Source organism: Pagrus major, chromosome 16 (genome assembly GCF_040436345.1).
Source record: "Pagrus major chromosome 16, Pma_NU_1.0".
NCBI classification, from domain to species: domain Eukaryota; kingdom Metazoa; phylum Chordata; class Actinopteri; order Spariformes; family Sparidae; genus Pagrus; species Pagrus major.
Genome location: NC_133230.1, coordinates 22,145,222 through 22,170,623, shown reverse-complemented (window position 1 = coordinate 22,170,623; position 25,402 = coordinate 22,145,222). Strand labels below are relative to the sequence as shown.

Here is a 25,402-nt window from a genome sequence, read left to right as displayed (position 1 = left end):
CCTCTCTTTCCTCTCTCCTCTGTTGTGGCGTTCATTTCTTTTTTGTTTCAGACGACAGAACGTATCACTTTCAGGCTGAGGACGACCAGGACTGTCAGATGTAAGTGCCTGTTCCTTCCTTCCCTGTGTGTGTGTGTGTGTGTGTATGTGCGTGTGCGTGTGTGTGTGTTCAGTCTTGGGCCTGAGTGCATCCTGTTTACCACCTCTGCCACTTTCCACACACTTCCTACCTCACACCCCGTCAGACGTTTGGCCTTGTCTTTACCTCCCACCTCCTGCCTTTGACTCCCATTATTCCTTCCTTTTTAACTCCCTCTACCTCTCAACCTTCTGCTCTGTCGCTGTTCTCCTTTTCATCTTCTCCTGTCTCCCCTCCTCCAGTTGGATCTCGGTGCTACAGAACAGTAAGGAGGAGGCGTTGAATCAGGCCTTTAAAGGGGACCAGCATGTCGGTGAGAACAACATCGTGCAGGAGCTGACGAAGGCCATTCTGGTAGAGGTCAAGAGGATGACGGGAAACGACGTGTGCTGTGACTGCGGAGCGCCCAGTGAGTGTGCAAAGACAGACGGAAAAAACCCCTCGACAGCACAGAATCAAAACTTTTATGATCTTTAAATGATTGTTGCTGACAGGATCATTTCAGTGGTTGGGCATTTTTTTACTTATTAACCCAGAATCAAAAATACTTTACATTCTTGCTGACATTTTTTCCAGAGCATACCATACATTTTTCTTCCTTCCAGGTAACATTTAGTCATCGTTTTATTAAAAATAATTTTGTCTTAAAGAGACAGGCGCTAAAACAGAGGGGGAATACAGTACATACGGTATAGGAAATCTGATGTGTTTTTTGTTTTTGAGCATTAAAGCATGTAAACCTATTCTAGTTGTAACCCAATATAAAATTATGAACCTGAAAATGAGCATAATATGTCTCCTTTAAATCCCCAGCACAGGGACAGGAGCCGTCTGGATTTTACAGTAATTATCCAAGGTGCTAAGGTTAAAATCTAATTTCATGTACTGCAAGATAATCCCAAGAATCATGGGAAATCCCTCTACTCCAGTCTTGGAGTATGCCAACAGTATTTACATTGGAATTTGAAGAATTTTTCACTCACAGAAATTATTTTCTGCCTGGAGATCAGTCTAAAAATGGGTGGTATGCTTTTGGAAAGTGTTATCAGTGATGTATGTGCACAGCTATGACCTAAATCATGTAAAAGCATGGCTATGGTCTTGTTGTGGTGAGTCCTTGGCTCAGAAAATGCTGAAACTCTTTTAGACTACAACATCTGCACTCGTGGAGATATTCGGTCCAGTAATAATTGAGACTCACTTTGAAATCCCATGAAATATCCTCCTGCAGACATGTATGTACTTTTGCATACTGTACATGGGCTACACATACAGTTTATTCACACATGTGGCCAGTATATAGGCCAGACTTCGCTACAGTTCAGCTTGGTCACTTTCCTCTGACATTGTGTGCTGTGAGATAGTTGAAAGCCCTTCAGGCGGCTATTAAATTTCCAGAGCTTGCAGCTTTCCACAAGGACACATCAAAGTTGGCTCACGTGCTGCAGAAATTACTTTTGCTTTAGTGGCTTTTTTGCCCAAGGACAGCGTCTCGCCTGTATCCATTTCTGCCTCTTTTCCCTCATGTGTCATTTTACCCCCTTTTTCTTGATTTCTTTTTTCTCTCTCTCAGACCCGACATGGCTGTCCACCAACCTGGGCATCCTTACCTGCATCGAATGTTCGGGGATCCACAGGGAGCTGGGAGTCCACTACTCCAGGATCCAGTCCCTCACTCTGGACGTACTCAGCACCTCAGAGCTCTTGGTAAATTACCGCCGGCGTCTGTGTTCTAGCAGAATGACCTCACATCCCCAGTATTGGTTTTTGGTAGAAATCTCTTTAGGTAGAGCAAAACTGGAGGAATGAGGTGGAAAGGGAAAGGAGGCAGAGTAGCATCCTCTCAGGCCTACTCTCTTCTCTCCTCCTAGACCTCTGGAAGTGGATAGCTGAGATTTAAATTTTTTTTGGGCTTTCTAATCACTGTTTGGTGTAGAGATTTACAGCCTGTGGGATACTCGGGATTAAATGCCTCCAGTCATGATTGCTTTCCATGAGACGCCAGTCGTGTTCACCACAATTCAGACAGGCGTTGTGCTGTGTTTATAAGGCTCCACACACACAATTTAGGGTCTGTACCACATCTTAATGGAGGTGCAAGATAAACTGACAAAGATGATGATTTGAATTAATGCATGTGGTGAAGGAAATGGCTGGTAGGACTGGTTTTAATATGTGTATCTGTCTGTGTCCATGTGTGTGCTCCACAGCTGGCCAAGAATGTGGGGAATGCAGGCTTTAATGAAATCATGGAGGCTTGTTTAAGTGCTGAAAATGTGGTGAAACCCAACCCATCGAGTGACATGTAAGTCACCCCTCTAACTTCTCTCCTCCACACTGCTCTCCATCGACCCTCTCTTATCACTTGTGTCGCATTACACTCTACCACAACCAGTCAACAACTGACACCATCACTGATACTCAAACTGAGACCACAAATGACACAGCTGCCTCTTCACATCTCCCACCAGGCAGGCGAGGAAAGACTTCATCACAGCAAAGTACACCGAGAAACGCTTCGCCAGGAAGAAGTGTCCTGATTCGACGTCGCGGCTCCACACATTGTGTGACGCAGTTAAAGCCCGAGATATATTTTCCCTCATCCAGGTCTACGCTGAGGGAGTCGACCTCATGGAGCCCATCCCTCTGGCCAACGGACACGTCAGTACACAACATATTTAACTGAATCTGTCCGTCTCAATAGTCTGTTGCATCCTTATTGCCCTTCACCATCTTCCATTATACTCTACAAACATCTTATATTCCCAGGGGTGTTTATAAAGAACTTGATGCCAATGTTTTATCTTTTTATCACAGGAACAAGGGGAGACAGCCCTTCATCTCGCAGTCAGACTGGTGGATAGGACATCTCTTCACATCGTCGACTTCCTCACTCAGAACAGGTAAACAAACAAGAAAACAGCAGAGAATGACAACACATTTGCACTTCACATAATATGATATGCTGGATTCAGTTTTGACTGTGATGCAAATGCATTTAAAATTCTTATATTTTAAAGGCCAGTGTTATATTGACAGGGGTTAACCACATCCACTTATATCTCATTTTCATCCTTTTCTCTCTTAAAAGATCTTAGCTTAATGAGGTATTTTTCTTCTTTGTCTTCCTCTTATAAAGCTGTGTTTTCTGTGTTCTAGTTATTAGATAGTCTTTAATATTTTACATACTGCACAACTGCAAAATAACACCCTGGACAGAAATAATTTAGCATTTTGTGTCTCTGGTGGATTGACATTACATACCCAATGAAGTGTTGGGGCTCGAAACTAGGAAACTATTAGTTTATCTTATGCCATATTTTGTTGGTTTTTAAAGTTTTCCTCTCTGTCTGTGTCTCTCTGCAGTTTGAATTTGGACAAGCAGACGGTCAAGGGCAGCACAGCGCTGCACTACTGCTGCCTGACGGACAACAGCGAATGTCTGAAACTGCTGCTGCGGGGGAAGGCCTCCATAGAGATCGGTAAGGAACCACAGGATGGCTGCGGTGCATTTACTGTCCATCTCTTCATCTCTCTGTTTTGGTGGCGCCATTTATCCATAAAACCATTCCACTCCAGTTTTTAATGGAACATAGGTGATTAAACGCTAACTAACTAATAATAATTCTATAATACATATTACACTAAGGAAGGAGCTCTTTCACATCATGAGTAGTTTTACATTTAATACTGTAAAGGGGCTCTGTGGACTCCATTTCTAATCTAACATTAGCTACTGTTGCTCTCTGTTAGCGGAGCGGAGAGAGGCTCTGAGATGAGGCATTTGAGAAACTTGCAATAAAGTCACATCCTCTGGACTGTTGCAGAAAATCTGACCCAAGTTCTTCACAAAGAAATCCACAGTCCAGCAGCATTAAGCAACTTAAACAAATTGTCCACAGGCTTGTAAAGGGAACCGAGAGAGACGAGAAAGGTCTCATTTTTCACGTTAAGTAACAATCTGCTCACGTATGGCAAATGAAAAGTGATCATTACATGTAAAATGCTACAAATTTTTACATAGAGCCCCTTTAAGTATGTTTGTCTCTTAATTTGTACATAATATGGACTCAAGTAAGACTTTGAATGCAAGACTTTTACTTGTAACAGAGCACCACTGTCTCACAAACGTTCTCTCTTGCATCGTCTCACACTCTCACAAACACACAACACACAACACACAACACGTGGTCCAAGTCTTTCAGCTTTAGTTCCCAGAGGTGTGGGCTCTGCCAACAGACCATGGCAACTCTTTCTCACAGCACTAATCTTTCTGCTCCGCTCTGACATCAACAAAACAGCCAGATAATAGACACAGAGAGAAGGAGGACAGGGAGAAACCAGAGAGTTGTTGAGTGTGGGAAACAGTCTAATTACACATTTCTCATGTCACAGTGAAATGAGAGGATAGAAAAGAGGCTGTGTTTTCGTGCTCATGCAGCATGTGGATACAACAGTGATTATATGTTTCCGTTGTTTTCCCCTTCAGCTAATGAGGCCGGGGAGACACCGCTGGATATCGCTCGGAGGCTCAAACACCTACAGTGTGAAGAGCTGGTGAGCTCACTATGTTTAGTCTTGGCTTATGCCTGCAAACATATTAAAACCATGTGAGAACTGTCAGTCAATTTTGTTTGTATGTGTGTGGATTTGTTTGTGTGTACAGTTGAATCAAGCGTTGGCAGGGAAATTCAACGCCCACGTCCACGTTGAATATGAATGGTGCCTGCAGCATGAAGACTTGGATGAAAGTGATGAAGATCTGGATGAGAAGGTGAGAGTTTACAAATTCTCATACAGCTAGGTGAGAAAACAAGTGTAGTATAAATATAAGCAGTGACTCAGAGAGGATGATGAAACCTGAAAAAACCCTGAAGAGCCATAAATAATTTCTGTTACTGGGCATGTTCCTTTGTTTTGTTATTAATAAATAAAGTAAATTGACCTCCAAAGATAAAAAGCTGAATTCGTTATTTATTTTGCACTTCATAATCCATGCACTTTGGATAGGAAGCAGGCCCACCATGTTCTCAGTGTTAGTGTGATGATTTCTGCCTGAAAATACAAAACGTGTCGCAAATTTGATCAAAAACTGCACTGTCTTTGGTGACCTTGCGCTTAATTGTTTTAGTAAAACAGGAAAGGTATTTCAGTTTAGATCAGATACATTTTTTTTCCTTTGTTTTCAGGTTAAAAAAAAATTACAAGGATTAGTACAGGCCATATATTAGAATAACAAAGAGTTTTTTTATTACAGAGACAGTAGGCTACATCCAGGAGAGTATTTTACCCAGTATTTTCTATGTTGTTCAGATTGTAGTCCTAAGGAAAAGGTCCATTTTTTCCTTATTTCCCTTATTACTTCAGCAAGGGGTTGCCAAAATGAGTGCATTGGAGGGCAGCCTGTAAATATATGAAATTGCTCTGTCATTGATTTACCACACTGCCTCTAACATCCATCCTGTCCCTGAGAGCCACACCTTATGAATTAAAATTTTGGAGTCATAATGTTCTTCCAGAGTTGGTAGTCCAAGCCTGAGCCAAATATCATTCCAGTCGTCCTCAGATATCTCAAGGCCTGATTCCTTCTCCCATTTCTGTTTGACCTGGACTGTAGAAGAATTGTTAGAATTTTGTATTCTATTATATATTTGTGTCACAAGATTGGATACAATTTTGAAAGAGTCTTTACAGTATGATGACTTCAACAAAAAGCAGAGATTACAAAGTGCTGTATAGTTTGTACAGTCCTGACCTCATGGCATTAGTTCAAGAGCAGATCCTTTTTATTTGCAAAAGTGTGGTGCCTGGTTTTATTTTCTAGAATAATCTGCCTATGATTTGCAGATCTCTCCTCCTCACATGCACACCTTACCTTTGACCCACACTGACCCTCTGACCTCTTGCAGCCGAGCCCTCATCGCCGAGACGAGCGGCCGGTCAGCTGTTACACCCCGAGCAGCAACTCCCACCACCAGACTGGTTTGGGCTCTGCGGGCCGTGACGCAGCCGGCCTCGGCAAGGACAAACAGCGTGCCTTCATGCCCAACCTGGTCAACAACGAGACCTATGGCACCATCCTCAACACCAACGCGTCTCAGCCCGCCACCACCTCTGCTCCACCCCTGCCTCCGAGGAACCTGGGTAAGCTCATTTTATGAACACATTAAAGTTGATATGGATGAGTGGATGGAAAAGATGTTAATCACAATCCAGCTAAACCCGATGACCTCTCTAACCTGAGTCTGACCTGTTTGTCTGCCTCAGGGAAGAGATTTTTATAAAATATGCCCTAGATGAACAACCTCATTTAGATCTACAGTATCTGTGGGGGCCTCGTCTCATCTCATTTGTGTTAATTACTTTGCACGTCTTTTTTGACTTTTTGACCTGTTTCAATACCACAGATGTATCTCAGTACTGGAGGGAAAAGTCACGTTGGAGACAGATGGATGGGCGGCTTTTTTCACAAAGTTGTTGACCCTCTTAACTATGTGAATACTAAAGATCTGAAATCCAAACGACTGGATTTCTTTTTATGTTTAGAATAAGTGGTTTGGGACACTTCAGGGTCATGAAAGAGGTGATAAAAAGTGTGATATTTCTAATTAAAATCCAACGCCTTGACTGATTAACATCTGTTTATGCGCTGCTAAAAAACTTCATTATAGCTCTAAAGGCCTGTCGACTTGTGACTCAGTCAGTCTTTAATATCATTAGTGGCCGTCTGGAGTTCTGCCAGCAGAGCGGTGGAGAAACAACCAGCTGTGCTGCCCACCGCAGCCCCCAGCCTCGGCATTCTGCACATTCCCTCTCCCCATTAACTGTCGCTTTCAATTACGCTCAAATGGCAACGGCCAGACTTTTAAAGTGGACGCTGGTTCTGGCAAAGTCCAGTGCTCTCTCATTATAACCCGTCTCTTTCTGTGTCTCTCTTTCTCAGTCCAGTTAGCTGGTCTGGGAGGGATCGGTCAGTCTTCAGCATCCAGCAGCTGGAAGCCTGGCTCTTTAGACCTGGTTGGCCGACAGAGGTCGTCATCAGACCCCCCCAACATGCACCCTCCTGTCCCCCCCATAAGACTCACTTCAACTGGAGGTATGTACCCCAACAGACATATTCCTCCTTCGTAAACTAGATCCATAGTGAAGGCATGTTAGTATAGTGTAGTCTCGCACAAAAGACGCTACTTACGTCTTTTGTTTTTTTTTGATTGAGAGACCCCTAGCGTCAGAAATTACATACTGCGCTTTTAAATGTCTTTTTTGTGTAATGGTTAAGGTACAGCTGCGTGTTGAGTTTGCAACAATATGACAGCCAGTCAAGGTGTGTCACTGTGTGTCACTGTGTGTCCCAGGTCTGGGTAGTGCCCCTGTAGCCAAGATGGAGGCCATGAACATACAGTCCAAGTCAGGCCAGGGGTCCAGAGCAGTGCCACCGAAATCTCCTGCAGGGTAAGAACAACAATTTTTGTGTTCAGTGGTGTTTTTAATATAAGTCACTCCACATACACAGGAACATTGCGTGTTACCACAGGGGTTGTGCATCTTGTCTTGTAATGTGGTGCTTGTTTCCCAAGACGAATGAGCCGACATGTCTGCTGTTTAGCCGCTTCATTAGCTTCCAGGCTAGGCTCTACGTCGAGCCAGACGAGCGATAACTCTCCTCCGCAGGCGCCCTTTTGTCTTTTTTATCTCCCACAGGGCTGATGGTGCTCTAATAAATCTGTAACAGAGCTGTGGAGAGTCTTAAAGAGCAGGACTTATTCTCGGTTTATATGACTATTACTTTGCTGAAGAGGTCACATTTTTTGTTATTTTTCTGTTTTACAGAAATGATAAGAGCTTCAGCAGAGGACCTCTAAATCGAACCCAATCTATCGAAAGACCGGGTGAGTATACAGATAAGAGACAAGTCTGATTAATCTTAGTTTGTCCAGTGTTGTTTCACTATCTGTCAGGTCCTGTTTCTTCTCTGGAAAAGAGGAAATTTGTTGTCGTTGTGATATAATTTCCTCTTCCTGTTCCAGCTAAGGAAGTGCCAGGATGCCCCCAGAACTCCATAGGTCAGTCTCTGCCTCCAGCCCCCATGCCGAGGAAGGCCTACCCAGTGAGTCCCTCGTTCTTCCACTCATTATCGTTCAGATAACGTTGAATTGTGAAACGCTTATTCATTCATGCTGCTGCACCGTTTCACCGGCTGCTGATTTCCCAAGTAATGGCTTCTTCTGTTATTAGTGTTGTGCAATAATTCCCTCCAGTACACTGCAGGTCGACCTATTGTCTCAGTGTTTCCAATGTCTACTTGTGCAGTAAATTTCCTTCCTGCACTCTTAACAGGCAAAGAGCTTCTTTCTCAGGTTATGTAGACAAGATGTTTAACTCTCTTTTAGGGTTTTAAGTTAGAAGAAATGTACAACTTTCAGGCCTACAATAGTGCATGAAATAGTAATGACATTTCTTTTTAGTTTGTCAGTCACGGAGAATCCTCAAATTAGAGGAACTTTTTCAATCAATCAACCTTTATTTATACTCAGGAGATCATTGAGGGGTCATTTACAATGACCTTGTGTCAAAACAATACAAATAAAAGCAAACCTGTTCGTGTGCTTCGTTCTGTCTCTCAGAATAAAAGGCCGAAGCGAGTGAAAGCCATCTACAACTGTGTCGCCGACAACCCAGACGAGCTGACCTTCTCTGAGGGCGAGGTGATCGTGGTGGATGGAGAGGAGGACCAGGAGTGGTGGGTGAGTATCTCTCAAGCTGCAAATTCACTCTTGTATTTTGGATACTTGCATTACGTTCTCAGATTTCCGACTAATGTCCCGCTCTTGATCCCATGGATGTCAGCGCACGCGGTAACCATGACGGCTGAAGCAAAAAGCCATGACCTCACCCTGGCTGATATTCCCCCTCCTCCTCTTTTTCCGCCTGCTGCTGCTTCCTCTGTGGAGCCCCTTGTGTGAACCGTCAACCAGCTGCAACTTGTTTTCCTCTGAGCCACCTCTGCAGAAATGACCGTATTTAGTCACTCTCTCCCTCTGTGTCTCCGCATGGACCCTAACGTCTCCTGCGGTCTCCGCCATGCTTTCTCTCTGTTCTGTGTTCGGCAGCGTTATTACTCTCTGTGCGTTTGAAATATCCAAATGAAAGCACAGTAATGAGGCAGCGCAAGGAGGGGAAGTCAAATGTCACTGTGGTGCTTTAGTTGGATGTTAAATCGGTCTTTTAGCTGGAAAACAGGCTTGTTGCGTGACTCATGTTTCATTTTTAATTCCTGAGTATGAAAACGTCATGAGAAAAGTAAAATAAATGACAGAAGGATGTTTTGTCGTGTGTGGAAGCCGTGTTTTGTATTGTTTTCCTCAACTCCTTGTCATGTTTTAGTTTAGGCTTTGTCTAAACATGCAGAAACATTTCCTAGCTTTTTATTTTCAGGTATAGCAGACGTTTAAAATGATTTAAATGGACATAATAAGTACTTTCTTCTATATCAGCCAAGGTAATATGATTGTGGACTTTACTGAGATGTTACTTGTGATTTAGCCTCCATTAGGTGGTGTTTAGTAGGGCTGGATGTTAGCACTGATCTCCCGATTCAACTCGATTTTGATTCAGGAAGTTGTGATTTTCATTGACATTTGATTTTTGTGTCAGTCAAAAAAAACAATATTGCAAGAATATAAACAATTCTCAGCTTTATTTGAAACTTCCAAAAGTGCTTTTTTATTTGAATCCTGCAAATATACAGCTCTCATATACTTTCAGACTAGCTAAATGTCCTTTATTATAAGTGACCACATAATTTTTTGTGCAAATTTACACATGCAGATTTTTCTTTTTTGTTATTTTAGGAAGGGCTGGGTTTAAAAAAATGCATCTTCATTTGAACGATCTGATATGAAGTCCTAAAATATCAGATTTGATCTTTTAGTCTTTTTTAGTCTCTAACACATTTTGGTGTCATTTGCAGACGCGCTGCTTCCGTCCTGTCTGTGTAGGAGTTTCACACTAATGTTGCATTCAGTTGCCCCTCGTAAACTCAGAAATCTATATTTGAAGGGCCACAGAGGTAGCTTAAAATGGAAAAGTTTCAATTTTTTATCTTCTTTTCCGTTGCTGAAATACATCGGCCTCCATCTGTCACTACTTTTCTTGTTCTGTTATTACAGCTTTTTTAATAATCAGATGCTAGATCATAACAATATCTCATTAATTTCTCTATAGGTAGATTACCACAAATCTCAGGAACCATTTAATTTTATCCTTGATGTAAACAGAGGTTTCCTTGTACATTTTACAGCATTAGTTCCCTCAGAATCTGTTTCAAATCCAAGCCAATTTGGTATTTAACTGAAATATCCCAATGAAATCCCAAATATCCGAATGAATCAATATTGAATCTGAATCAAATCAATTCAGGAAATCAGTGGTGATAACCAGCTCTAATGTTAAGAATCCATATTGAATCTTTTGATAGCGATTAATCCTTATGTTGTGTTTAGCTGTGTTTTAGTGTTGTGCACGTGCTCTAGGTGACTAATTTTGTTGAAAACAGTCAGATGATTTAGTGTTTCAGTCGCAGCTGCCTTCTACCATCCTTTGACCTCGCCACTCTGTCTTCCCTCTTCACAGCTGGGCCACATCGAAGGTGATCCGATGAGAAGAGGAGCCTTCCCGGTGACATTTGTACACTTCATCGCTGACTGAGCAGCTTCTCTCTGGGTCTTGAGAAGCATGGCGGGGCGCAGCGTCCCTCCTTCACCCATCTCTGTCAAGCCAGCCAGCAAAACCTCCACCATCATTCCCGTGTTTGTCATCGTCATCATCATCACTGGCGTCATCATCGGGCTTGTGAAAGTGTCACTGCTGTATCATCACCTTGTCACCCACAGCTTAGCCAGAAAGTCTGGGTGTTGCTCCATCAAGCACTCACGGGACTGAATGTGGTTTTAAAGCTTGCTGTTCATGTTTCTGACGAAGACTCTTCAAGATTTCAAAACGATGATTGTAGTGAATGACCTCTCGCAATAAATGCACTTTCCTTGTCTTTATCCTTGTTACAACATGAGAGGACATGTGACATAATGAAGGTTATATGTACAGTATTCATATCATCTGTTTTCTGCTCACCTGCGTTGTACAGACAGTCCTGACAGCGATAGTGCTGAGAAGGCAACAGCATTTTACTAATAACTGTAAATGTGAACATAGTCAACATGCTTACATTCCACCTCTGTGCATGAGCGATTTTAAATGCCTACCTGCTTTCCAACCCTGTAGCCGGCCTCCTGTGTGGAGGTTATTTCTAATGGTGCTAAACTAACCTTGGAATATGCTAGAAGCTGCACCCGAGGGAGCGCTTCCCTGTCCCCGTTTAGAGACAGACCACCGTCGAACGGGGGTACGTAAAATGTAAAAATAGCCTCCAACTCATCACACCTGTGAAAAACTGCTTTTCTCACAAGTGTGTGGAGTGAAGGAGCTGCAGATGAACTCCACGAATGCTTCTCCACACACACTCTGCCTGTTGTGTCTCATAGATAATATCGAACGCTCCAGTTCTTCCTCCAGTGCTGTTTTAGGTCAGACAATGAGAGTGACTGAAGCAGCAGCAGCCAGTAATTACCTTTATGCTGAGTGTGACACCTCAGGCCGTCTCCGCCTGTCATCTGCCTTATTAGAGGAATAGGAAGAGTGTTTGTGTGTGTGTGTGCTTGTCTCGCCTGCACAGAATAAGCTGAGAATGAAAAAATATTGAAGTAAGAGGAAAGCGTGTGAATGTGATAATAGCTGGAGGTATCTCTGACTTCTGTTGCTTCCTCTTGCCTTAGAGAGCTCTCAGACTCTGACAGGCTGATTTTTAAGCTATCTCTGTACAACCAGACATCAAGAGAAACGAGCATCTTTCCTACAGCTTAAACCTCTCATATCTGGGGTCATATAATGTAGAAAGGTGAGTTTATCAATAGTGTTATGAAAGAAATATAAAACATTCAATGTAATTAACTTCATTTTGGTTGCAGAGCAACTTTCTTTCTGTTCATAATGTTGATATTTAGGCATTTAACCTGAAACCGGAGCCTTCCATGGATTTGTGAATGACCAGAAGAGACATGTGAATCGTAGCTGATCCGCTCTCTTCATCATGTTTAATATGAACTCACTGGAAACAGGAAGATTTAATAATCTATTCATGTAAATAGATTTTGTTTTGTTGATATTTAAATGTAAAAAAAACAAATAAGATAACCTGGGCAGTAAATGTCTTTTAATGCGCTGTGGTGATGAGCAGTTACAGATACGACCTCAGTTGGACTTGTGTGTGTGCGCTGAAAGCAGACACACGCATAACTGGGAAAATAAACTTAATTCATTCTCATTAACTGTCTGTGGATCACTGCATCGACTCTTAACTCTGTTGTGCAAGTAAATGGGAAAAAGAAACTGGAATAATAAAATATTAAGTAATACAAGGCTTTGGTCTGTTTCTTAAGGGAATTAAGGAATTTATGATCCATTTGTGCAGATAAGAATGCCTGCTTTTGCTCAATTGTTGTCTGCAGCTAAGCTTTTTTGGGGGACTGTTTAAGTTAATGACCTGCATTTTAAAAATACAACACATTTTCACTGGAATGATTCTTTACAAAGTAAAAGTCAGATGATGTATCAAGAGCTCCCTCTGATGGGGAAAATCTCAGAATGCACTGCGGTGTCAAAACATTCACTATACTATATTTGAGGGGGAAAATATCCCTGTTTTTAAAGCAAAGCTCCAGCAATACAAGGATAAAAGACAGAAAATGTAAAATACAGACAATAGTAAATATGACCCTGAAAGAAAAAGGAGAAATGCCACTTTAATCAGTGAAATAATGATCAAAAACAAAAGCTTTCCACTCGTTTATCGTACCAGATCAAATGTTTTCCTTGTTGTTACACTCTTCACTTTTCAACCCAGTCTTTATTGGAACAAGTTGAAAAGAATGTAATTACGTACATGGTGAGCTTAAGTCGGTACCACAACTGTAAACACATTTCATATGCCTCCAACAGCCTAGTAGGATTTTTGTGGTGTCGACAAGTTTTTGAATCACGGCATAAAAACAAGAACTTAACAAATCAGAAGACACTTCAAGCTTTTGGTACCAAGAAACTTTCAGTATAAAGAAATTTAAAACACATTACAATAAAAGTCATAAAATGAGTAAACCCCACAAATTAAGACAAAGTATAGGGTGTAGGCCACAGTTAAAACATTTTGTTTGATGTACCTTCGAGTCAAAAAGTGACTGTTATTGTACCAATACTGTCCAACTCGGAAAAACACACAAAAAGGATAAAAAAAGGGATCTGAGTGGTTTCCACATGACGAGAACCAAACTGTGTGCATGTCATCAAGTCTGTGTACCATGTGAACGTCTTCTGTAAGTTGCCATATGCTGACAGAGATGGGTGGAGATGGTTTAAAAACATGATGTACCATTTGTTTTGCCATAATTTACATTAAATATGATTGACATGACATTGCTTTTTAAAAAATTGCAACCTTTTTCTTTGCTTTGCGCTCTTGACTTTACGCGACGGGCCACACAGGAACATGAAGCAAGTTCCAAGGAAATGATTCAGACATATTCACAGTAGTTCTGACTGGACTGGTGACAGTACATGTCACAAACTGAGTGTGACACTGGCAATGCGATGGCTTGGAAAACAAACAGGAATCGTACTGTTAAAAAGAAAGGAAATGGTTGCATTTTTTAGCAATCACAGTGCAGCCATGGTTCTCCCGATTCACCATCTCAGCTCCCGTCCATTTCTCTGGCCTCAAGACTTGTCTGATGTCAGAGCGCAGTCAAAAGAAGCCGACAGCACCTTGCAGATGGACTGAGCCTGCTCCTGTTCAGACAAACAACAAAAAACAGCATTTATTGACAGGGAAGATGACCCCAGACAGGTGATCTCTATCTTTTTAAAATCCCAGCCAGCTGTTTCATTCTGTACACTCACTGAACTGCTGCACTGGTACACCCAGATGCTGCACTCCTCTTGCTTTGCATCGGTGGTTTTGAGAGCCAGGAGGTTCTTTCCTGCACCCAAGCCGTCATCGTAACACAGCATGCGCACTATCAGGTAGAGAGGGTGGCGATGCAGCACGTCCTGGCCAGAGGTTTATTAAAGACTGATTAGATCAAGCATACGTTTCTTCACTTAAATTATGTGGTCTGGAGAGATAATCATCAACCATCTTTGTGGTTTCAGAGGTATTTATCTGAGCTATACTCTAAATTCAGCTCATGCTTCAGATAAAATGGGTAATGTGGAGGAAACATCAGGGGGAATGCTGAAACACTTAGGCCAACAGTTTTGTGCAGAACCCTGTCAAAAATATAAATTGATGCTGAATTCATAACCATGCTGTTTGGCTGCATCGATGACCCAGCAGTACTGCAAATGTCTAATCAATGACCATTAAATCTGAAGTACAGTACATCACTTTCTACTCACACACTGGTCCAGGGAGGCCACTTTCACTCCGTACTTTGACACTCCCAGAATCATCTCCTCGTCTGCGGGTATGAAGGGAAGCTTTCCATCTTGCTGTGAAAAGGAGCAAAATGTTTACAGCATCTTCTCTGTGATCACATATTAAAGGAAAAGTTCAGGCAAAAATGAAAATTCAGCCCTTATCTACTCACCCTCACGGCGAAAGTAAAGGCCAGAAAAGTTTTGTGGACTACAAAATACCATACTTCACCAGACCTTCCATCGGCATGATGAATTTAATTATTAATCATTTAATTAATTAATGATGCAAGATTTCTCCATCTTCTTACCTGAGCAGCATCAATGTAGTTGATGAGGTCCAGAGGCTCCTGGAGGGTCTTGCTCATGTCAAACTGTAACTTCTCAATGGCTCCCACATACTTCACCCTGAACTCAGCGCATGTGTCAGATGTGCTGTTACCTACAGAGGACATACATCGAATAATCAGTTAGAAAAGAAAAATGGGGAGTAATGGAAGATGAAGAGGAAACAGAGGCTGACCTGAGCTCTTGGTGGAGTCTGTGTCAAGGCTGGCGACCGTGCTGGACCTGGAGAGCCCTCCCAAACTGGAGTCCACAGACTACACAGAGTCAGAAACACAAGAGGTTGTTGGTTAAATTCAACAAAGGAGAAAGTGACTCTGTCACAACATATACGTGTGTGTTGCTGTACTTTGCTTTTGGTGCTGATCTCACTGCTTTGCGAGCTGCTGCTGCTGTGGCGCTTTTTGACTTTCCGGAACATCGTTCACCATGACGGACCACATCCAGCCCTCCAGCCTCGGCAACCTGAATCATCACGGACCACGGTGTTAAACACACGGCAGGACTGCCTTCTCAAGTCTCAACACAAATCATAAATAATTGAATGTAGATCAGAGCGTAGTCTCATTCGAGTGTGGACCTTCAGCTACATAAGAATGCTAGAATGTTGTGCTTTCTTTATTCATTAAGATCTAGATCTGTTTTGCAAGAGAGACTTGAGAATAAACACAAGACATTCAGTCACTCAAAGCAGGTATCACACACACACTCACACACAGAAATACTAATTAAAGTAACCACACATAGGATTAAATACATCAGCGTGAGAACTGAGTAACACTAGAGAAAATGCAACATTAAAAATAGGTTTAAAAAACTATGAAAACAGGGTGATTCTTACTTGTAATAAGTAAAAGAAATCTGCCAATGGACAAAGCAAAAATTGCCGAAAAACAAGTCCCATTTTTCTCACTGAAATGCTTCTTTCTAGGTGATTGTGTCTTGAGTGTTTGACTAGAAATTATAGTAGTAGTATTATATTTGGTAAGATTCTGAGTTTTTTATCATTTCAGTTTGTCTTGCAGTTAATTCCAGTAGTAAAATTACCGGAAACCAGTTTTTCCCAGTTCAGAGTTGGCACTTGAAAGCAAATCTGTAATCAGATGTCAGGATTATTAGGCCTGATCCCAGCTAAATATGTTGAAAATCACAGAAACTTAGTTTGCAAGGCCTTTCAAAATAAAAGTATGAATCCAATAAAGATACTCTGCTGAAATTTAAAATTCAGGAACAGTGCTGTCCTCAAAACATAAATGCTTGTCAGACATCAAGTAAACCTAACACCAAGTCAGGTTTCATTTTCGATGTCTGTTTACAATGCTTTCATTTTGTAAATGTACAGTCGATTTTTATTTGGAGAAAGTTTCATTAATCATTCAGCCCTTCGAATTGCTTTAATTGCTCATTATTATAATAATATACTAATATTACACTGTTATAAGTGATACCTTTTTGATTGAGAGAGCTGGTTCAAATGATCATTAAAGAAAGTTTCCACGATTTGACCGCTGACAAAAGGGGCACCAGTCAAATCGCAGACCAGTTCATCTGTTACACCTGCTGCTGTAACAGTATCTTCTCCCTCCATCATGTCAGGGCAGATTATTACTGCATGGAGGAGGGTGTTTCTGTACTGGGGTGAGGCTGGGGGGAGCATTAAAATTTACTACAGGGCCCCCACGACGCAAATTACACACCAGACACCAGAATCAACAGGTTACGTTAGACTTGAACGCATCATTCATCAAGGAAACCTACACGCAGAGCTAAGTAAAAAAAAATTAAAAGCCCAATAGCGATACTTAAATAACATCCTAAAATAAATAAAATAATGAATTTGGATGACAGTCAGCCTACTCCACCTTAAATGTCCCCCACCGCTTTTATTTTCACACTAAAGTTGAAAAGCGAAGGCTTTTAAAGGCGGGGCTGCAAACACAAATGCACTGTATTTAATAGAATGAGCTTAACGCTACACACCTGTTTTTACAGTATCCGTCTAGATGCAGCCTTTGGAGTTAATTTTCATGAAAAAAAAAGCTGAATGTTTACCTTCACTTTGACTCTTTAGCTTCCCTTTGAGTTTCACAGCCTACACCCAACACCACTTAAAGGGGACGTGACGACGCACAACAAGTATCTCTGAAGCCGAGAGTAATGTGGACGTTATGTACTGTTGAGCGTGCAGAAAGCGAGAAGATTTTATTTTTTTATGCTTTTATGACTACCGTGTCCTTTATAGCATTACGTTAGTTTATCTTCAGTAAAAACAGAACCACGTTTGTCCAGGAACGTTTGTCAACGCTTCAGAATTCCGCCGGCGGTATTTTGGCACGACACCGGAAGTGTGACGTTCGAGAGGCCGCCCCCCTCTCATTCATTCACCAGAGTGCAGTATGACCCGATATATTTTATTCTATCTGTAAATTTGCCTGCAAAATTTGACACACATGGCCGCAAAACGCAAAGTAGAGGTGATTGTGCCCGCGGAGGAAAGCGACCAGCTCCTAATTCGTCCACTGTGAGTCCATTTTGTGTGTTGTTATATGAATGAGGGCTTTCACTAGCTGCTTCTACATATCACCACCATAATAATAACAACAAATAAATGTGACCTCAGCCTAAATGCTATTTTTCTCGTGTAACTACAGGGGTGCTGGTCAGGAGGTGGGGAGGTCATGCATCATCCTGGAGTTCAAAGGAAGGAAAATTATGGTAAATCATTTTTTGTGTGTGTGTTTTTATGTATTTCACTCAATATTAAAATTCATATAAATATTCCTCAATCCAATAACAGATCTGTGAGCATTACAACATGTAGTTCTATGTTCTTGTTTTGTGCAGGATGCATTTATTATTTCAGAATTTAAAAACGTATCTATTGTTTTCTGTATTGATTTAAGTGATTTATGCTGGGTGAAATATATACAGTGATAAAGTGATATTTTTGTTTGTCAGCTGGACTGTGGTATCCACCCTGGCTTGGAGGGAATGGATGCCCTCCCCTACATAGATTTGATCGACCCGGCCGAGATAGACCTGCTGCTCATCAGCCAGTCAGTCTTCCCTCCTCTCTTTTATGTGTTGAACTGTCTTTTTTAAATTAATGATGGCCGCTTTTCCACATCTCTGTTGGTAAATTCCTTCCTTCTATTTTTAATCATATCCTAACATAACTAAGGATTTATCATTTGATGTCTTCTCTTCAGTTTCCACTTGGATCACTGTGGAGCTCTGCCCTGGTTCCTCCAAAAGACCAGCTTTAAAGGCAGGACCTTCATGACTCACGCCACCAAGGCCATCTACCGCTGGCTGCTGTCTGATTATGTCAAAGTCAGGTAGGAGCGAGAGCATTACTCGTCATGTAACAGTCTACGGACGGTAATTTTTATTTTATTATTTTTATTGCAGCAACATTTCTGCAGATGACATGCTGTACACTGAGACTGACCTGGAGGAGAGCATGGATAAGATCGAGACCATCAACTTCCACGAGGTCAAGGAGGTGGCTGGGATCAAGTTCTGGTGCTACCACGCTGGTCACGTGCTGGGAGCTGCCATGTTCATGATTGAAATAGCTGGAGTCAAGGTAACGAGCACTGTTTTTTAAATATTTATTTATTTATTTATTTTGTCTCAGAGAGTCCGGCCTTTGAACGACAATGAGTGATGTGGTTCCTTTGAGTGAAGCTTGGAAGATGCAAACAGGCATTTAAATATCTTACGAGCAAAAAATCTAAACAACAAACATAATATGTAACAGATGAATCTTTACTGGCAGATGAGACTGCACACAAATTGCATACAAAACCAAAATACAACTGGCTGAAGTTTTATGATAATTGATATTGTATAACTGCAGTAAGTTGATGTATAGCTTGAGCTTTTTGGCTAGTAAGTTAACACTACCGTCTATTAATTCTATTATTAATCTCACTGAACACGTTTTTGAACTTTAAAATGAATCCGCTGAATTCAAAATAAACTGTTTCTCCCTCCTGCAGCTGCTGTACACAGGAGACTTCTCCCGACAAGAAGACAGGCATCTCATGGCGGCTGAGATCCCCAGCGTCAAACCTGACATCCTAATTATAGTATGCCAATTAATAATACTTATCAAACACACCTTCGAATGGATCTTTGGGTGATCACAAAATAGTAAATGCTGTTATTCTGTCTGCAGGAGTCGACCTACGGCACCCACATCCATGAGAAGAGGGAGGAGCGTGAAGCTCGGTTCTGTAACACAGTCCACGACATAGTCAACAGAGAAGGCCGCTGTTTAATCCCTGTGTTCGCCTTGGGTCGGGCCCAGGAACTGCTGCTCATCCTGGGTGAGAATTTTATTTATTTATTTATGACCCTTTATTGTGAGATGCTTAATATTTGCATTGTATTAGTCTTGCATCTGTATTCTTTTATATTAGGGAGAGGAGTCTGTAAGATTGTGTTCCTCTCCTGTAGATGAGTACTGGCAGAACCACCCGGAGCTCCACGACATCCCCATCTACTACGCTTCATCCCTGGCCAAGAAGTGCATGGCCGTGTACCAGACCTACGTCAACGCAATGAACGACAAGATCCGCAAGGCCATCAACATCAACAACCCTTTTGTCTTCAAGCACATCAGCAACCTCAAGGTGGAGAGCTGCTACGGATACAAACAGACAGACAAGACGGACTGTTGCTGCTGAATGTCTTTAACTGTGGTGTCGGTTCTCTTCCAGAGCATGGATCACTTTGACGACATCGGCCCCAGTGTGGTGATGGCGTCTCCGGGTATGATGCAGAGCGGTCTCTCCAGAGAGCTCTTTGAGAGCTGGTGCACTGATAAGAGGAACGGAGTCATCATCGCTGGATACTGTGTAGAAGGCACACTGGCCAAGGTTAGACAGGATGGCAGACAATATGTGAAGGGTTAAAAATAGACAGATCCATCCTTTTTTCTTGGATAACGGTTTGTTTGTGTGCGTCCTGCAGCACATTATGTCGGAGCCAGAGGAGATTACCACCATGTCCGGACAGAAGCTGCAGCTGAAGATGTCAGTGGACTACATCTCCTTCTCGGCCCACACTGACTACCAGCAGACCAGCGAGTTCATTAGGGCTCTCAAACCACCACACGTGGTAGGAGAAAAGGAGAAAAACGACACTGATTGAGAGATTAGTCAGTAATCAATAAAGTCGTTAAAGTCATTTTTCAAGCAAAAATGTCTCTCGTCTGTGGGTTATCTTCAGATCCTGGTCCACGGGGAGCAGAATGAGATGGCACGTCTGAAGGCGGCGCTAATCAGGGAGTACGAGGATAACGACCAGGTTCACATAGAAGTCCACAATCCTCGGAACACAGAGGCTGTCACCCTCAACTTCAGAGGAGAGAAACTGGCCAAGGTCATTAAACTGTCTGTCTGTCTGTCTTTGTCCTCTTCTAGTTTCCTGATGAGTTTATGGCTTCATTCGCCAGTTTCAAATCTACTTTAATACATTTACATTTAACAAAGCCGGGTATGCCTTAAGGTGAGTTACCTTGTGATTGACAAGACACTACTACATCGGGTCCTCAGGCTCTTAGTCAGATCTAATCAGGATTTATGGCTCCAAAAAGTGTGATTTCATGGTGGGTCTACACTTGGTCTGATGTCACTTTGGGCTCTCTCTGGCTTAACAATGCTGAATCTTTATTATTGCATGTTAAACACATAAATCCACCCTGAACACCACCCCTCCTCTCAGGTGATGGGCTCTCTGGCTGATAAGAAGTGCGCTCAGGGCCAGAGGGTGTCAGGCATACTGGTGAAAAAGAACTTCAACTACCACATCCTCAATCCCTCCGACCTTTCTAGTGTGTATTTTTTTTTTTATTCTTCCTGACAGAGATTTAATATTTGACAAACAAGCAATGCATCGTGAGGTGACCTGGTGTGTCTGTCTGTTTTGCAGCGTACACAGAGCTGGCCATGAGCACAGTGAAACAGTCCCAGGCTATCCCATTCACCGGGCCTTACTCGCTGCTCGTCTGCCATCTGAGGAACCTCACGGGTGAGGCTGTTCATATGTGCACTGAGTGACAAATCCCTGTGTCTGCATGCAAACTTTTACACCTCACTGAGTTGTGGCGGTCTTTTCTCTTGTCTCAGGTGATGTGGAAGAGCTGGATGGAACCGAGAAGAACACTTTGAAGATCTTAAAAAACATCACTCTGATCCACGAGGTCGGCATGGTGATGCTGGAGGTGAGAACAACTGATTTCAAGGCCCCTTCTTATTGTCTATAAGTCACTCAGTGGCCTCAGCCCAACATATAAGGCAGATATGTTTGCTGTGTTTTGCTTTTAGCCATTATGTTGCCCACTGCTGGAAAATATGTCCCAACTGTAGCCATTTCTCTAAGTTTAAGACTGTTTCTTAAACTGCTTTTAATCAGTCATCTTTATGGTACTTTTATTTCACTAATTGATTTGAAAATTGCTGTGTTGTTCTTTATCTTTAATCTTTGGGGCTGTAGGTCACTTAGAATACCCTTTGTGTTTGATAAGGTGCTATATAAATGGACTGTATCTCTCTTTATCTCCTGTTCCAGTGGATAGCTAACCCTCTCAATGATATGTATGCTGATGCCGTCACCACTGTAGTACTGGAAGTCCAGTCAAACCCAAAGGCTCAGAAAGGTGAGTTTTTGAATGCTCTATGAAATGCAGGAAGCATACAAAAAAATCACTCATGTTTCAATTGAAATCACTCACTAGATGAAAGCTTAATACAGGTGTTGTGAGGATTTTGTTATTTCATGTGTGTGTTTTTTAACAGTCATGGAGACACAGAGTAACATTATGGACATGGGCATCTTCCAAACCCGACTAGGAGTCATGCTGCAGTGAGTGACAGACAAGCTAAATCCATATTAACACGGACAGTGTTTGTAATATAAAATGTCACCAGAAATAGTTGAACTTTGGTTCTAAAATTCTATCTTGGTTCTGTCTGTCTGAAGGGACATGTTTGGAGAGGACTGTGTGGATTTCAGTGGTGGTAAAAACGTCTCTTTGACAGTAGATGGGAAGACGATGCACATTTGCTTGGAAACGAGGGTGAGACGCAGAACAGAGCAATGTGTTTGGTGTAGAATTGTTTTTTTCTTTATATTTCTCTCAATTCCTCCCTCTCCCCTGATCAGTCGGTGTGCTACGAGGACGAATGCACGGAGGACGACTCCCTGAGAGAGATGGTGGAGCTGGCAGTGCAGCGGCTCTATGACGCCCTCAACCCGGTCATCTGAGAGCAGAGGCAGGACTGCAGACGCGTTCATAACCAGTTGAAGACTTTATAAGTTCAAAATGAGTTGGAAGTTAACACCCAGCTTGTGTCTTTGTGCTAAAAAAAACTGGATAACATGTTCTCAACAATTAGACTAGATACTATTTGTCTTGATAGATTTTAGAGTTTTTTATGTTGTGCACTGTAGCTAATGTTTGATGTGTTTGTTACTAATGTGCACTGATACAACAGGTTTGTTTACTTTTAACTCATGTAAACTGTGAATTTCTTAATGCACTAAATGTTTGTGTTCTTTACATCTCTGAAAAAGACTTTTTAAAATGTATTAAATCGTTGTGCAATAAAGAGACTTTGGTCAAATCTTTAATCTGCTAATGTCATACACAGTGGTATGATTGACTTGAAATTGAGCAAACAAAAGCCACATTTGTTAATTGTGCGCTGACAGGCACTGCTCATAAGTCATTTAATAGTTTATCAATCAGGACAATACAACCTCTAATTTTTACAATAAATATCATCCAAGGCACGTTCTTTAACTTAAATGTCTGAGGATAAAACTACAGTTCCTATAATGCCTCTCTTTCTTGGGCTCTCATGATATAACAGATCCACAAATCCCTGACTTCCTTCTACTGCTACAAACATTTCATAAAGAGCAATTCATTAAAACTTTCAAAGAAACTTCCTTCACCATTAAAAATAAAGAAATCTGTCAAACAGATGACTTTATAAAAGCCAAAAAGTTTAAATATAGTGCTTGGAGGTTGTGAATCAACCACTGAATGTTCCTGTCTGTGTGTTTACTCAGTATTGTGGACCACACTTATAGACAGGATGGTAATTACTCCTGGGTAGAGCTGGTTGCTGAACATGATTACTGTCTGTACCAAAGTAGTCTTGTTAGATAATCTTAGATCAAATCATCACTGAATTAAATTAGAATTTTGTCACTTTTAAATGACTGGGCTGCTTGTGTTTAACATTTGAAAAGTGGCTTGATTTGGTTTAAAAAAAAAAAAGATTCCTCAAAGCAGAAGAGTTGATTGGACAATCTAACACGCAGCTGCATCAGCACTGAAATAAAACACCCATCCCTGCTGCTGGGATTTGCTTTGGCTCTGAGCGACAACACCCACAAACAAAGTGCACAGAATCATGTCAACAACAGTCAACAACTAATGCATAATGTGTTGAATGACAACTAAAATGTGTGCACATTACAGTTTAGTCTTAATAGCAGCTTGTCAGTGTACGCCTACAGAAAAATTGCACAATTGTACTGTGTTACATTTATCATAGGGGTGATGTTAAGTCACCTATGGTGCACGACATTTCATGGATTGCTGCCTACGTAGAGAGGTCAAAGGACAGAGGGCGTTTGACAGTCATGTCAGCAGTGTTTTTTGTTTTCTTGTAGTGTGAGAGATGGTGATGATTCAAGTACAAAGACAGTTTTCCTGCTCATACGTCATTTACTTCTGCTTTAAGTTGAACAGAATAGCCACGGCCATCGCCAGCATAAGCACAACTGCTATGTCCATCGCATTGTACAGCTTCCTGTCCGCAACAGACTCCTGCTTCTTCCTCAGCATCTCCTCTTTGCGGAGTCTCAAGTCCTTTTCTCTCTGCAGCTGCTCGTTGTAGTGGGCCTTGAAAAACTTGTCGAAATCATAGATGCCTCCACGGATGTCTGCGCCCACCACAGACCGCCGTCTGTCGGTTTGTTTGGTGGAGCCCCCGGTGGTGTCCTTACCGGAGGGTCTGGCTGTGGCGACGAGGTCTGACTGACTCAAAAGACCCCGGTCGTATTTCTTCCTCAGTGCCTTGTTGCCCAGCACGGTGTAGGCCTCGCTGATCTCAGAGAAGCGGACGGTGGCCTCGTCGCCGCCCGCGTTTCTGTCCGGGTGGTAGATGAAGGACTGCTTGTAGTAGGCTGTCTTTACCTGGGCTTGAGTGGCGGTGGGTGACACCTCCAGGATGTCATAGTAGCCGGTTTTGGTTCTGTAAAGGGGCTCAGATCGGGTTCCGTTGCCGCTGTAAGATCTGATAGACACAAGCTGTCCATGTCCCCAACACAAACGCCGAGCGGACCTGAAGGTGCAGGAAGTCCTCCGAAACTTGTCGTTACTCGGGTACCGAGGGAAATGTGTTTCTCCATTCTGAACCGAGGTTTTGTCAAGAAGTGAAAACTCATTGTGTCCATAATAATAATAAGATTCAGTGACATTACTGTTTTTCCACACATTGTTATCAGTACCAAACACCGGAGTTACCCTTGTGTAAGTGTCCTGTGAAACTCCACCGGTCACTCTGTCCGCAGCGTTTTCGGCTCTGGACAGTCCTCTGTTTTGAATATCACCAAACAGACACCCTGCCGACAGAGACGAGGCTTGTATTGCACTTTCCCCCGGCTTTTTCTGACTTTTTAGGAGGTATCTGTTACATGTTTTCTGTGCAAAGTCGTACGCTCCCCTTGCAAGATGTTGTTTGACCGCCGCCATGTTCAGGGGGAGCAGAAGAAGAAAGCTCATTTCCGTGATGTTGAGGGGGGCTTGACTACACGCAGCGCCCCCTGGTGGTGGGTATGAATAAACTACACGGGGCACTATGGAATAAACTACATGGGGCACTATGGAGTTTTGGAGTAGGAATTTAAGCTCAGTTTTTCAAATTTAAGATATTAATGAGGTAATAACTCAGAAATATTTTTTTTTTCCATAACTGTATAAACAAGCTGTTCTCAGAGACCCTAACCCAAAAAACAAAGTAAAACAGTATGTAATTGTGTTGTCCTTTAAGGTAAGTTTGTTTATTCAGTCATAAAAGCGAAGAAAGTCTGTTTATTAGTTTGGTTAGGCAGGAAAACAAGCAGTCAAAAGTCAAGATGCAATAATTTCTACCTCCATGAAGGTCGTAATATTTGGTTTTTGTTGACCTAAATAATAATTTTAGAGGCTGCAGTCTTTGGTGTAGCTGGTTGTTATTGCATTTTACAGAAAGTTGTCTGTTATCTAGGCTTCACTCAATAAAATAATCAAAAAATATGCAATAGCCACATTTTGTAGTTGTCAGTCTCACTTTTTGTAAAAAAAAAAAAAAAAAAAAGTAAATAAGTCCA

General features: G+C 42.0%; 4 protein-coding genes across 5 annotated transcripts in view; 2 read left to right on the top strand and 2 right to left on the bottom strand.

Moving 5' to 3' along the window:
* Nucleotides 1–12,612, top strand: part of asap2a (ArfGAP with SH3 domain, ankyrin repeat and PH domain 2a) — a 58,544-nt gene extending 45,932 nt beyond the window's left edge. The window contains exons 13-28 of the mRNA XM_073483717.1: nucleotides 52–100; nucleotides 382–548; nucleotides 1,713–1,846; nucleotides 2,350–2,444; nucleotides 2,611–2,800; nucleotides 2,957–3,042; nucleotides 3,506–3,621; nucleotides 4,629–4,696; nucleotides 4,806–4,913; nucleotides 6,049–6,283; nucleotides 7,083–7,235; nucleotides 7,495–7,591; nucleotides 7,970–8,028; nucleotides 8,167–8,246; nucleotides 8,764–8,883; nucleotides 10,772–12,612. Coding sequence (XP_073339818.1) covers nucleotides 52–100; nucleotides 382–548; nucleotides 1,713–1,846; nucleotides 2,350–2,444; nucleotides 2,611–2,800; nucleotides 2,957–3,042; nucleotides 3,506–3,621; nucleotides 4,629–4,696; nucleotides 4,806–4,913; nucleotides 6,049–6,283; nucleotides 7,083–7,235; nucleotides 7,495–7,591; nucleotides 7,970–8,028; nucleotides 8,167–8,246; nucleotides 8,764–8,883; nucleotides 10,772–10,846 — 1,832 coding nt within the window. The 3' untranslated portion in view covers nucleotides 10,847–12,612. The remainder of the gene's footprint in view (nucleotides 1–51; nucleotides 101–381; nucleotides 549–1,712; nucleotides 1,847–2,349; nucleotides 2,445–2,610; nucleotides 2,801–2,956; nucleotides 3,043–3,505; nucleotides 3,622–4,628; nucleotides 4,697–4,805; nucleotides 4,914–6,048; nucleotides 6,284–7,082; nucleotides 7,236–7,494; nucleotides 7,592–7,969; nucleotides 8,029–8,166; nucleotides 8,247–8,763; nucleotides 8,884–10,771) is intronic.
* Nucleotides 12,613–12,977: 365 nt separating this feature from the next.
* On the bottom strand, nucleotides 12,978–17,116 carry itgb1bp1 (integrin beta 1 binding protein 1). Of its 2 annotated transcripts, none has more exons than XM_073483830.1 (7): nucleotides 17,060–17,116; nucleotides 15,357–15,472; nucleotides 15,186–15,264; nucleotides 14,974–15,104; nucleotides 14,645–14,737; nucleotides 14,147–14,296; nucleotides 12,978–14,035 (listed from the first exon to the last, which is right to left on the bottom strand). In XM_073483830.1, the coding sequence occupies exons 2-7, from the start codon at nucleotides 15,426–15,428 to the stop codon at nucleotides 13,964–13,966; spliced, it is 597 nt and encodes a 198-aa protein (XP_073339931.1). In that variant the 5' UTR covers nucleotides 15,429–15,472; nucleotides 17,060–17,116; the 3' UTR covers nucleotides 12,978–13,963. The 2 variants fall into 2 exon arrangements, with proteins under 2 accessions (XP_073339931.1, XP_073339930.1); XM_073483829.1 differs by having other exon boundaries at nucleotides 16,988–17,085.
* A 255-nt stretch (nucleotides 17,117–17,371) lies between these two features.
* On the top strand, nucleotides 17,372–22,537 carry LOC141010917 (cleavage and polyadenylation specificity factor subunit 3). The gene is made up of 18 exons (XM_073484077.1): nucleotides 17,372–17,528; nucleotides 17,659–17,722; nucleotides 17,966–18,063; nucleotides 18,217–18,345; nucleotides 18,419–18,596; nucleotides 19,012–19,101; nucleotides 19,191–19,341; nucleotides 19,472–19,647; nucleotides 19,735–19,893; nucleotides 19,988–20,134; nucleotides 20,246–20,398; nucleotides 20,741–20,849; nucleotides 20,948–21,046; nucleotides 21,145–21,239; nucleotides 21,587–21,674; nucleotides 21,814–21,880; nucleotides 21,998–22,094; nucleotides 22,181–22,537. Exons 1-18 carry the CDS (start codon nucleotides 17,458–17,460, stop codon nucleotides 22,280–22,282), a joined length of 2,073 nt encoding a protein of 690 aa, XP_073340178.1. The 5' UTR covers nucleotides 17,372–17,457; the 3' UTR covers nucleotides 22,283–22,537.
* A 93-nt stretch (nucleotides 22,538–22,630) lies between these two features.
* On the bottom strand, nucleotides 22,631–24,785 carry LOC141010312 (uncharacterized). Its single transcript, XM_073483190.1, has one exon. The coding sequence runs from the start codon at nucleotides 24,783–24,785 to the stop codon at nucleotides 23,757–23,759; it is 1,029 nt and encodes a 342-aa protein (XP_073339291.1). The 3' UTR covers nucleotides 22,631–23,756.
* Nucleotides 24,786–25,402: the final 617 nt, after the last annotated feature.

Coding starts and splice junctions, on each gene's coding strand:
- itgb1bp1 (XM_073483830.1), bottom strand. CDS start 15,428: ATGTTCCGGAAAGTCAAAAAGCGCCACAGCAGCAGCAGCTCGCAAAGC. Junction 14,738..14,973: donor ACTACATTGATGCTGCTCAG/GTAAGAAGATGG, acceptor TCCTTTTCACAG/CAAGATGGAAAGCTTCCCTT. Junction 14,036..14,146: donor TGTACCAGTGCAGCAGTTCA/GTGAGTGTACAG, acceptor TTGTCTGAACAG/GAGCAGGCTCAGTCCATCTG.
- LOC141010917 (XM_073484077.1), top strand. CDS start 17,458: ATGGCCGCAAAACGCAAAGTAGAGGTGATTGTGCCCGCGGAGGAAAGC. Junction 17,723..17,965: donor TCAAAGGAAGGAAAATTATG/GTAAATCATTTT, acceptor TTTGTTTGTCAG/CTGGACTGTGGTATCCACCC. Junction 21,881..21,997: donor CGACTAGGAGTCATGCTGCA/GTGAGTGACAGA, acceptor GTCTGTCTGAAG/GGACATGTTTGGAGAGGACT.
- LOC141010312 (XM_073483190.1), bottom strand. CDS start 24,785: ATGGCGGCGGTCAAACAACATCTTGCAAGGGGAGCGTACGACTTTGCA.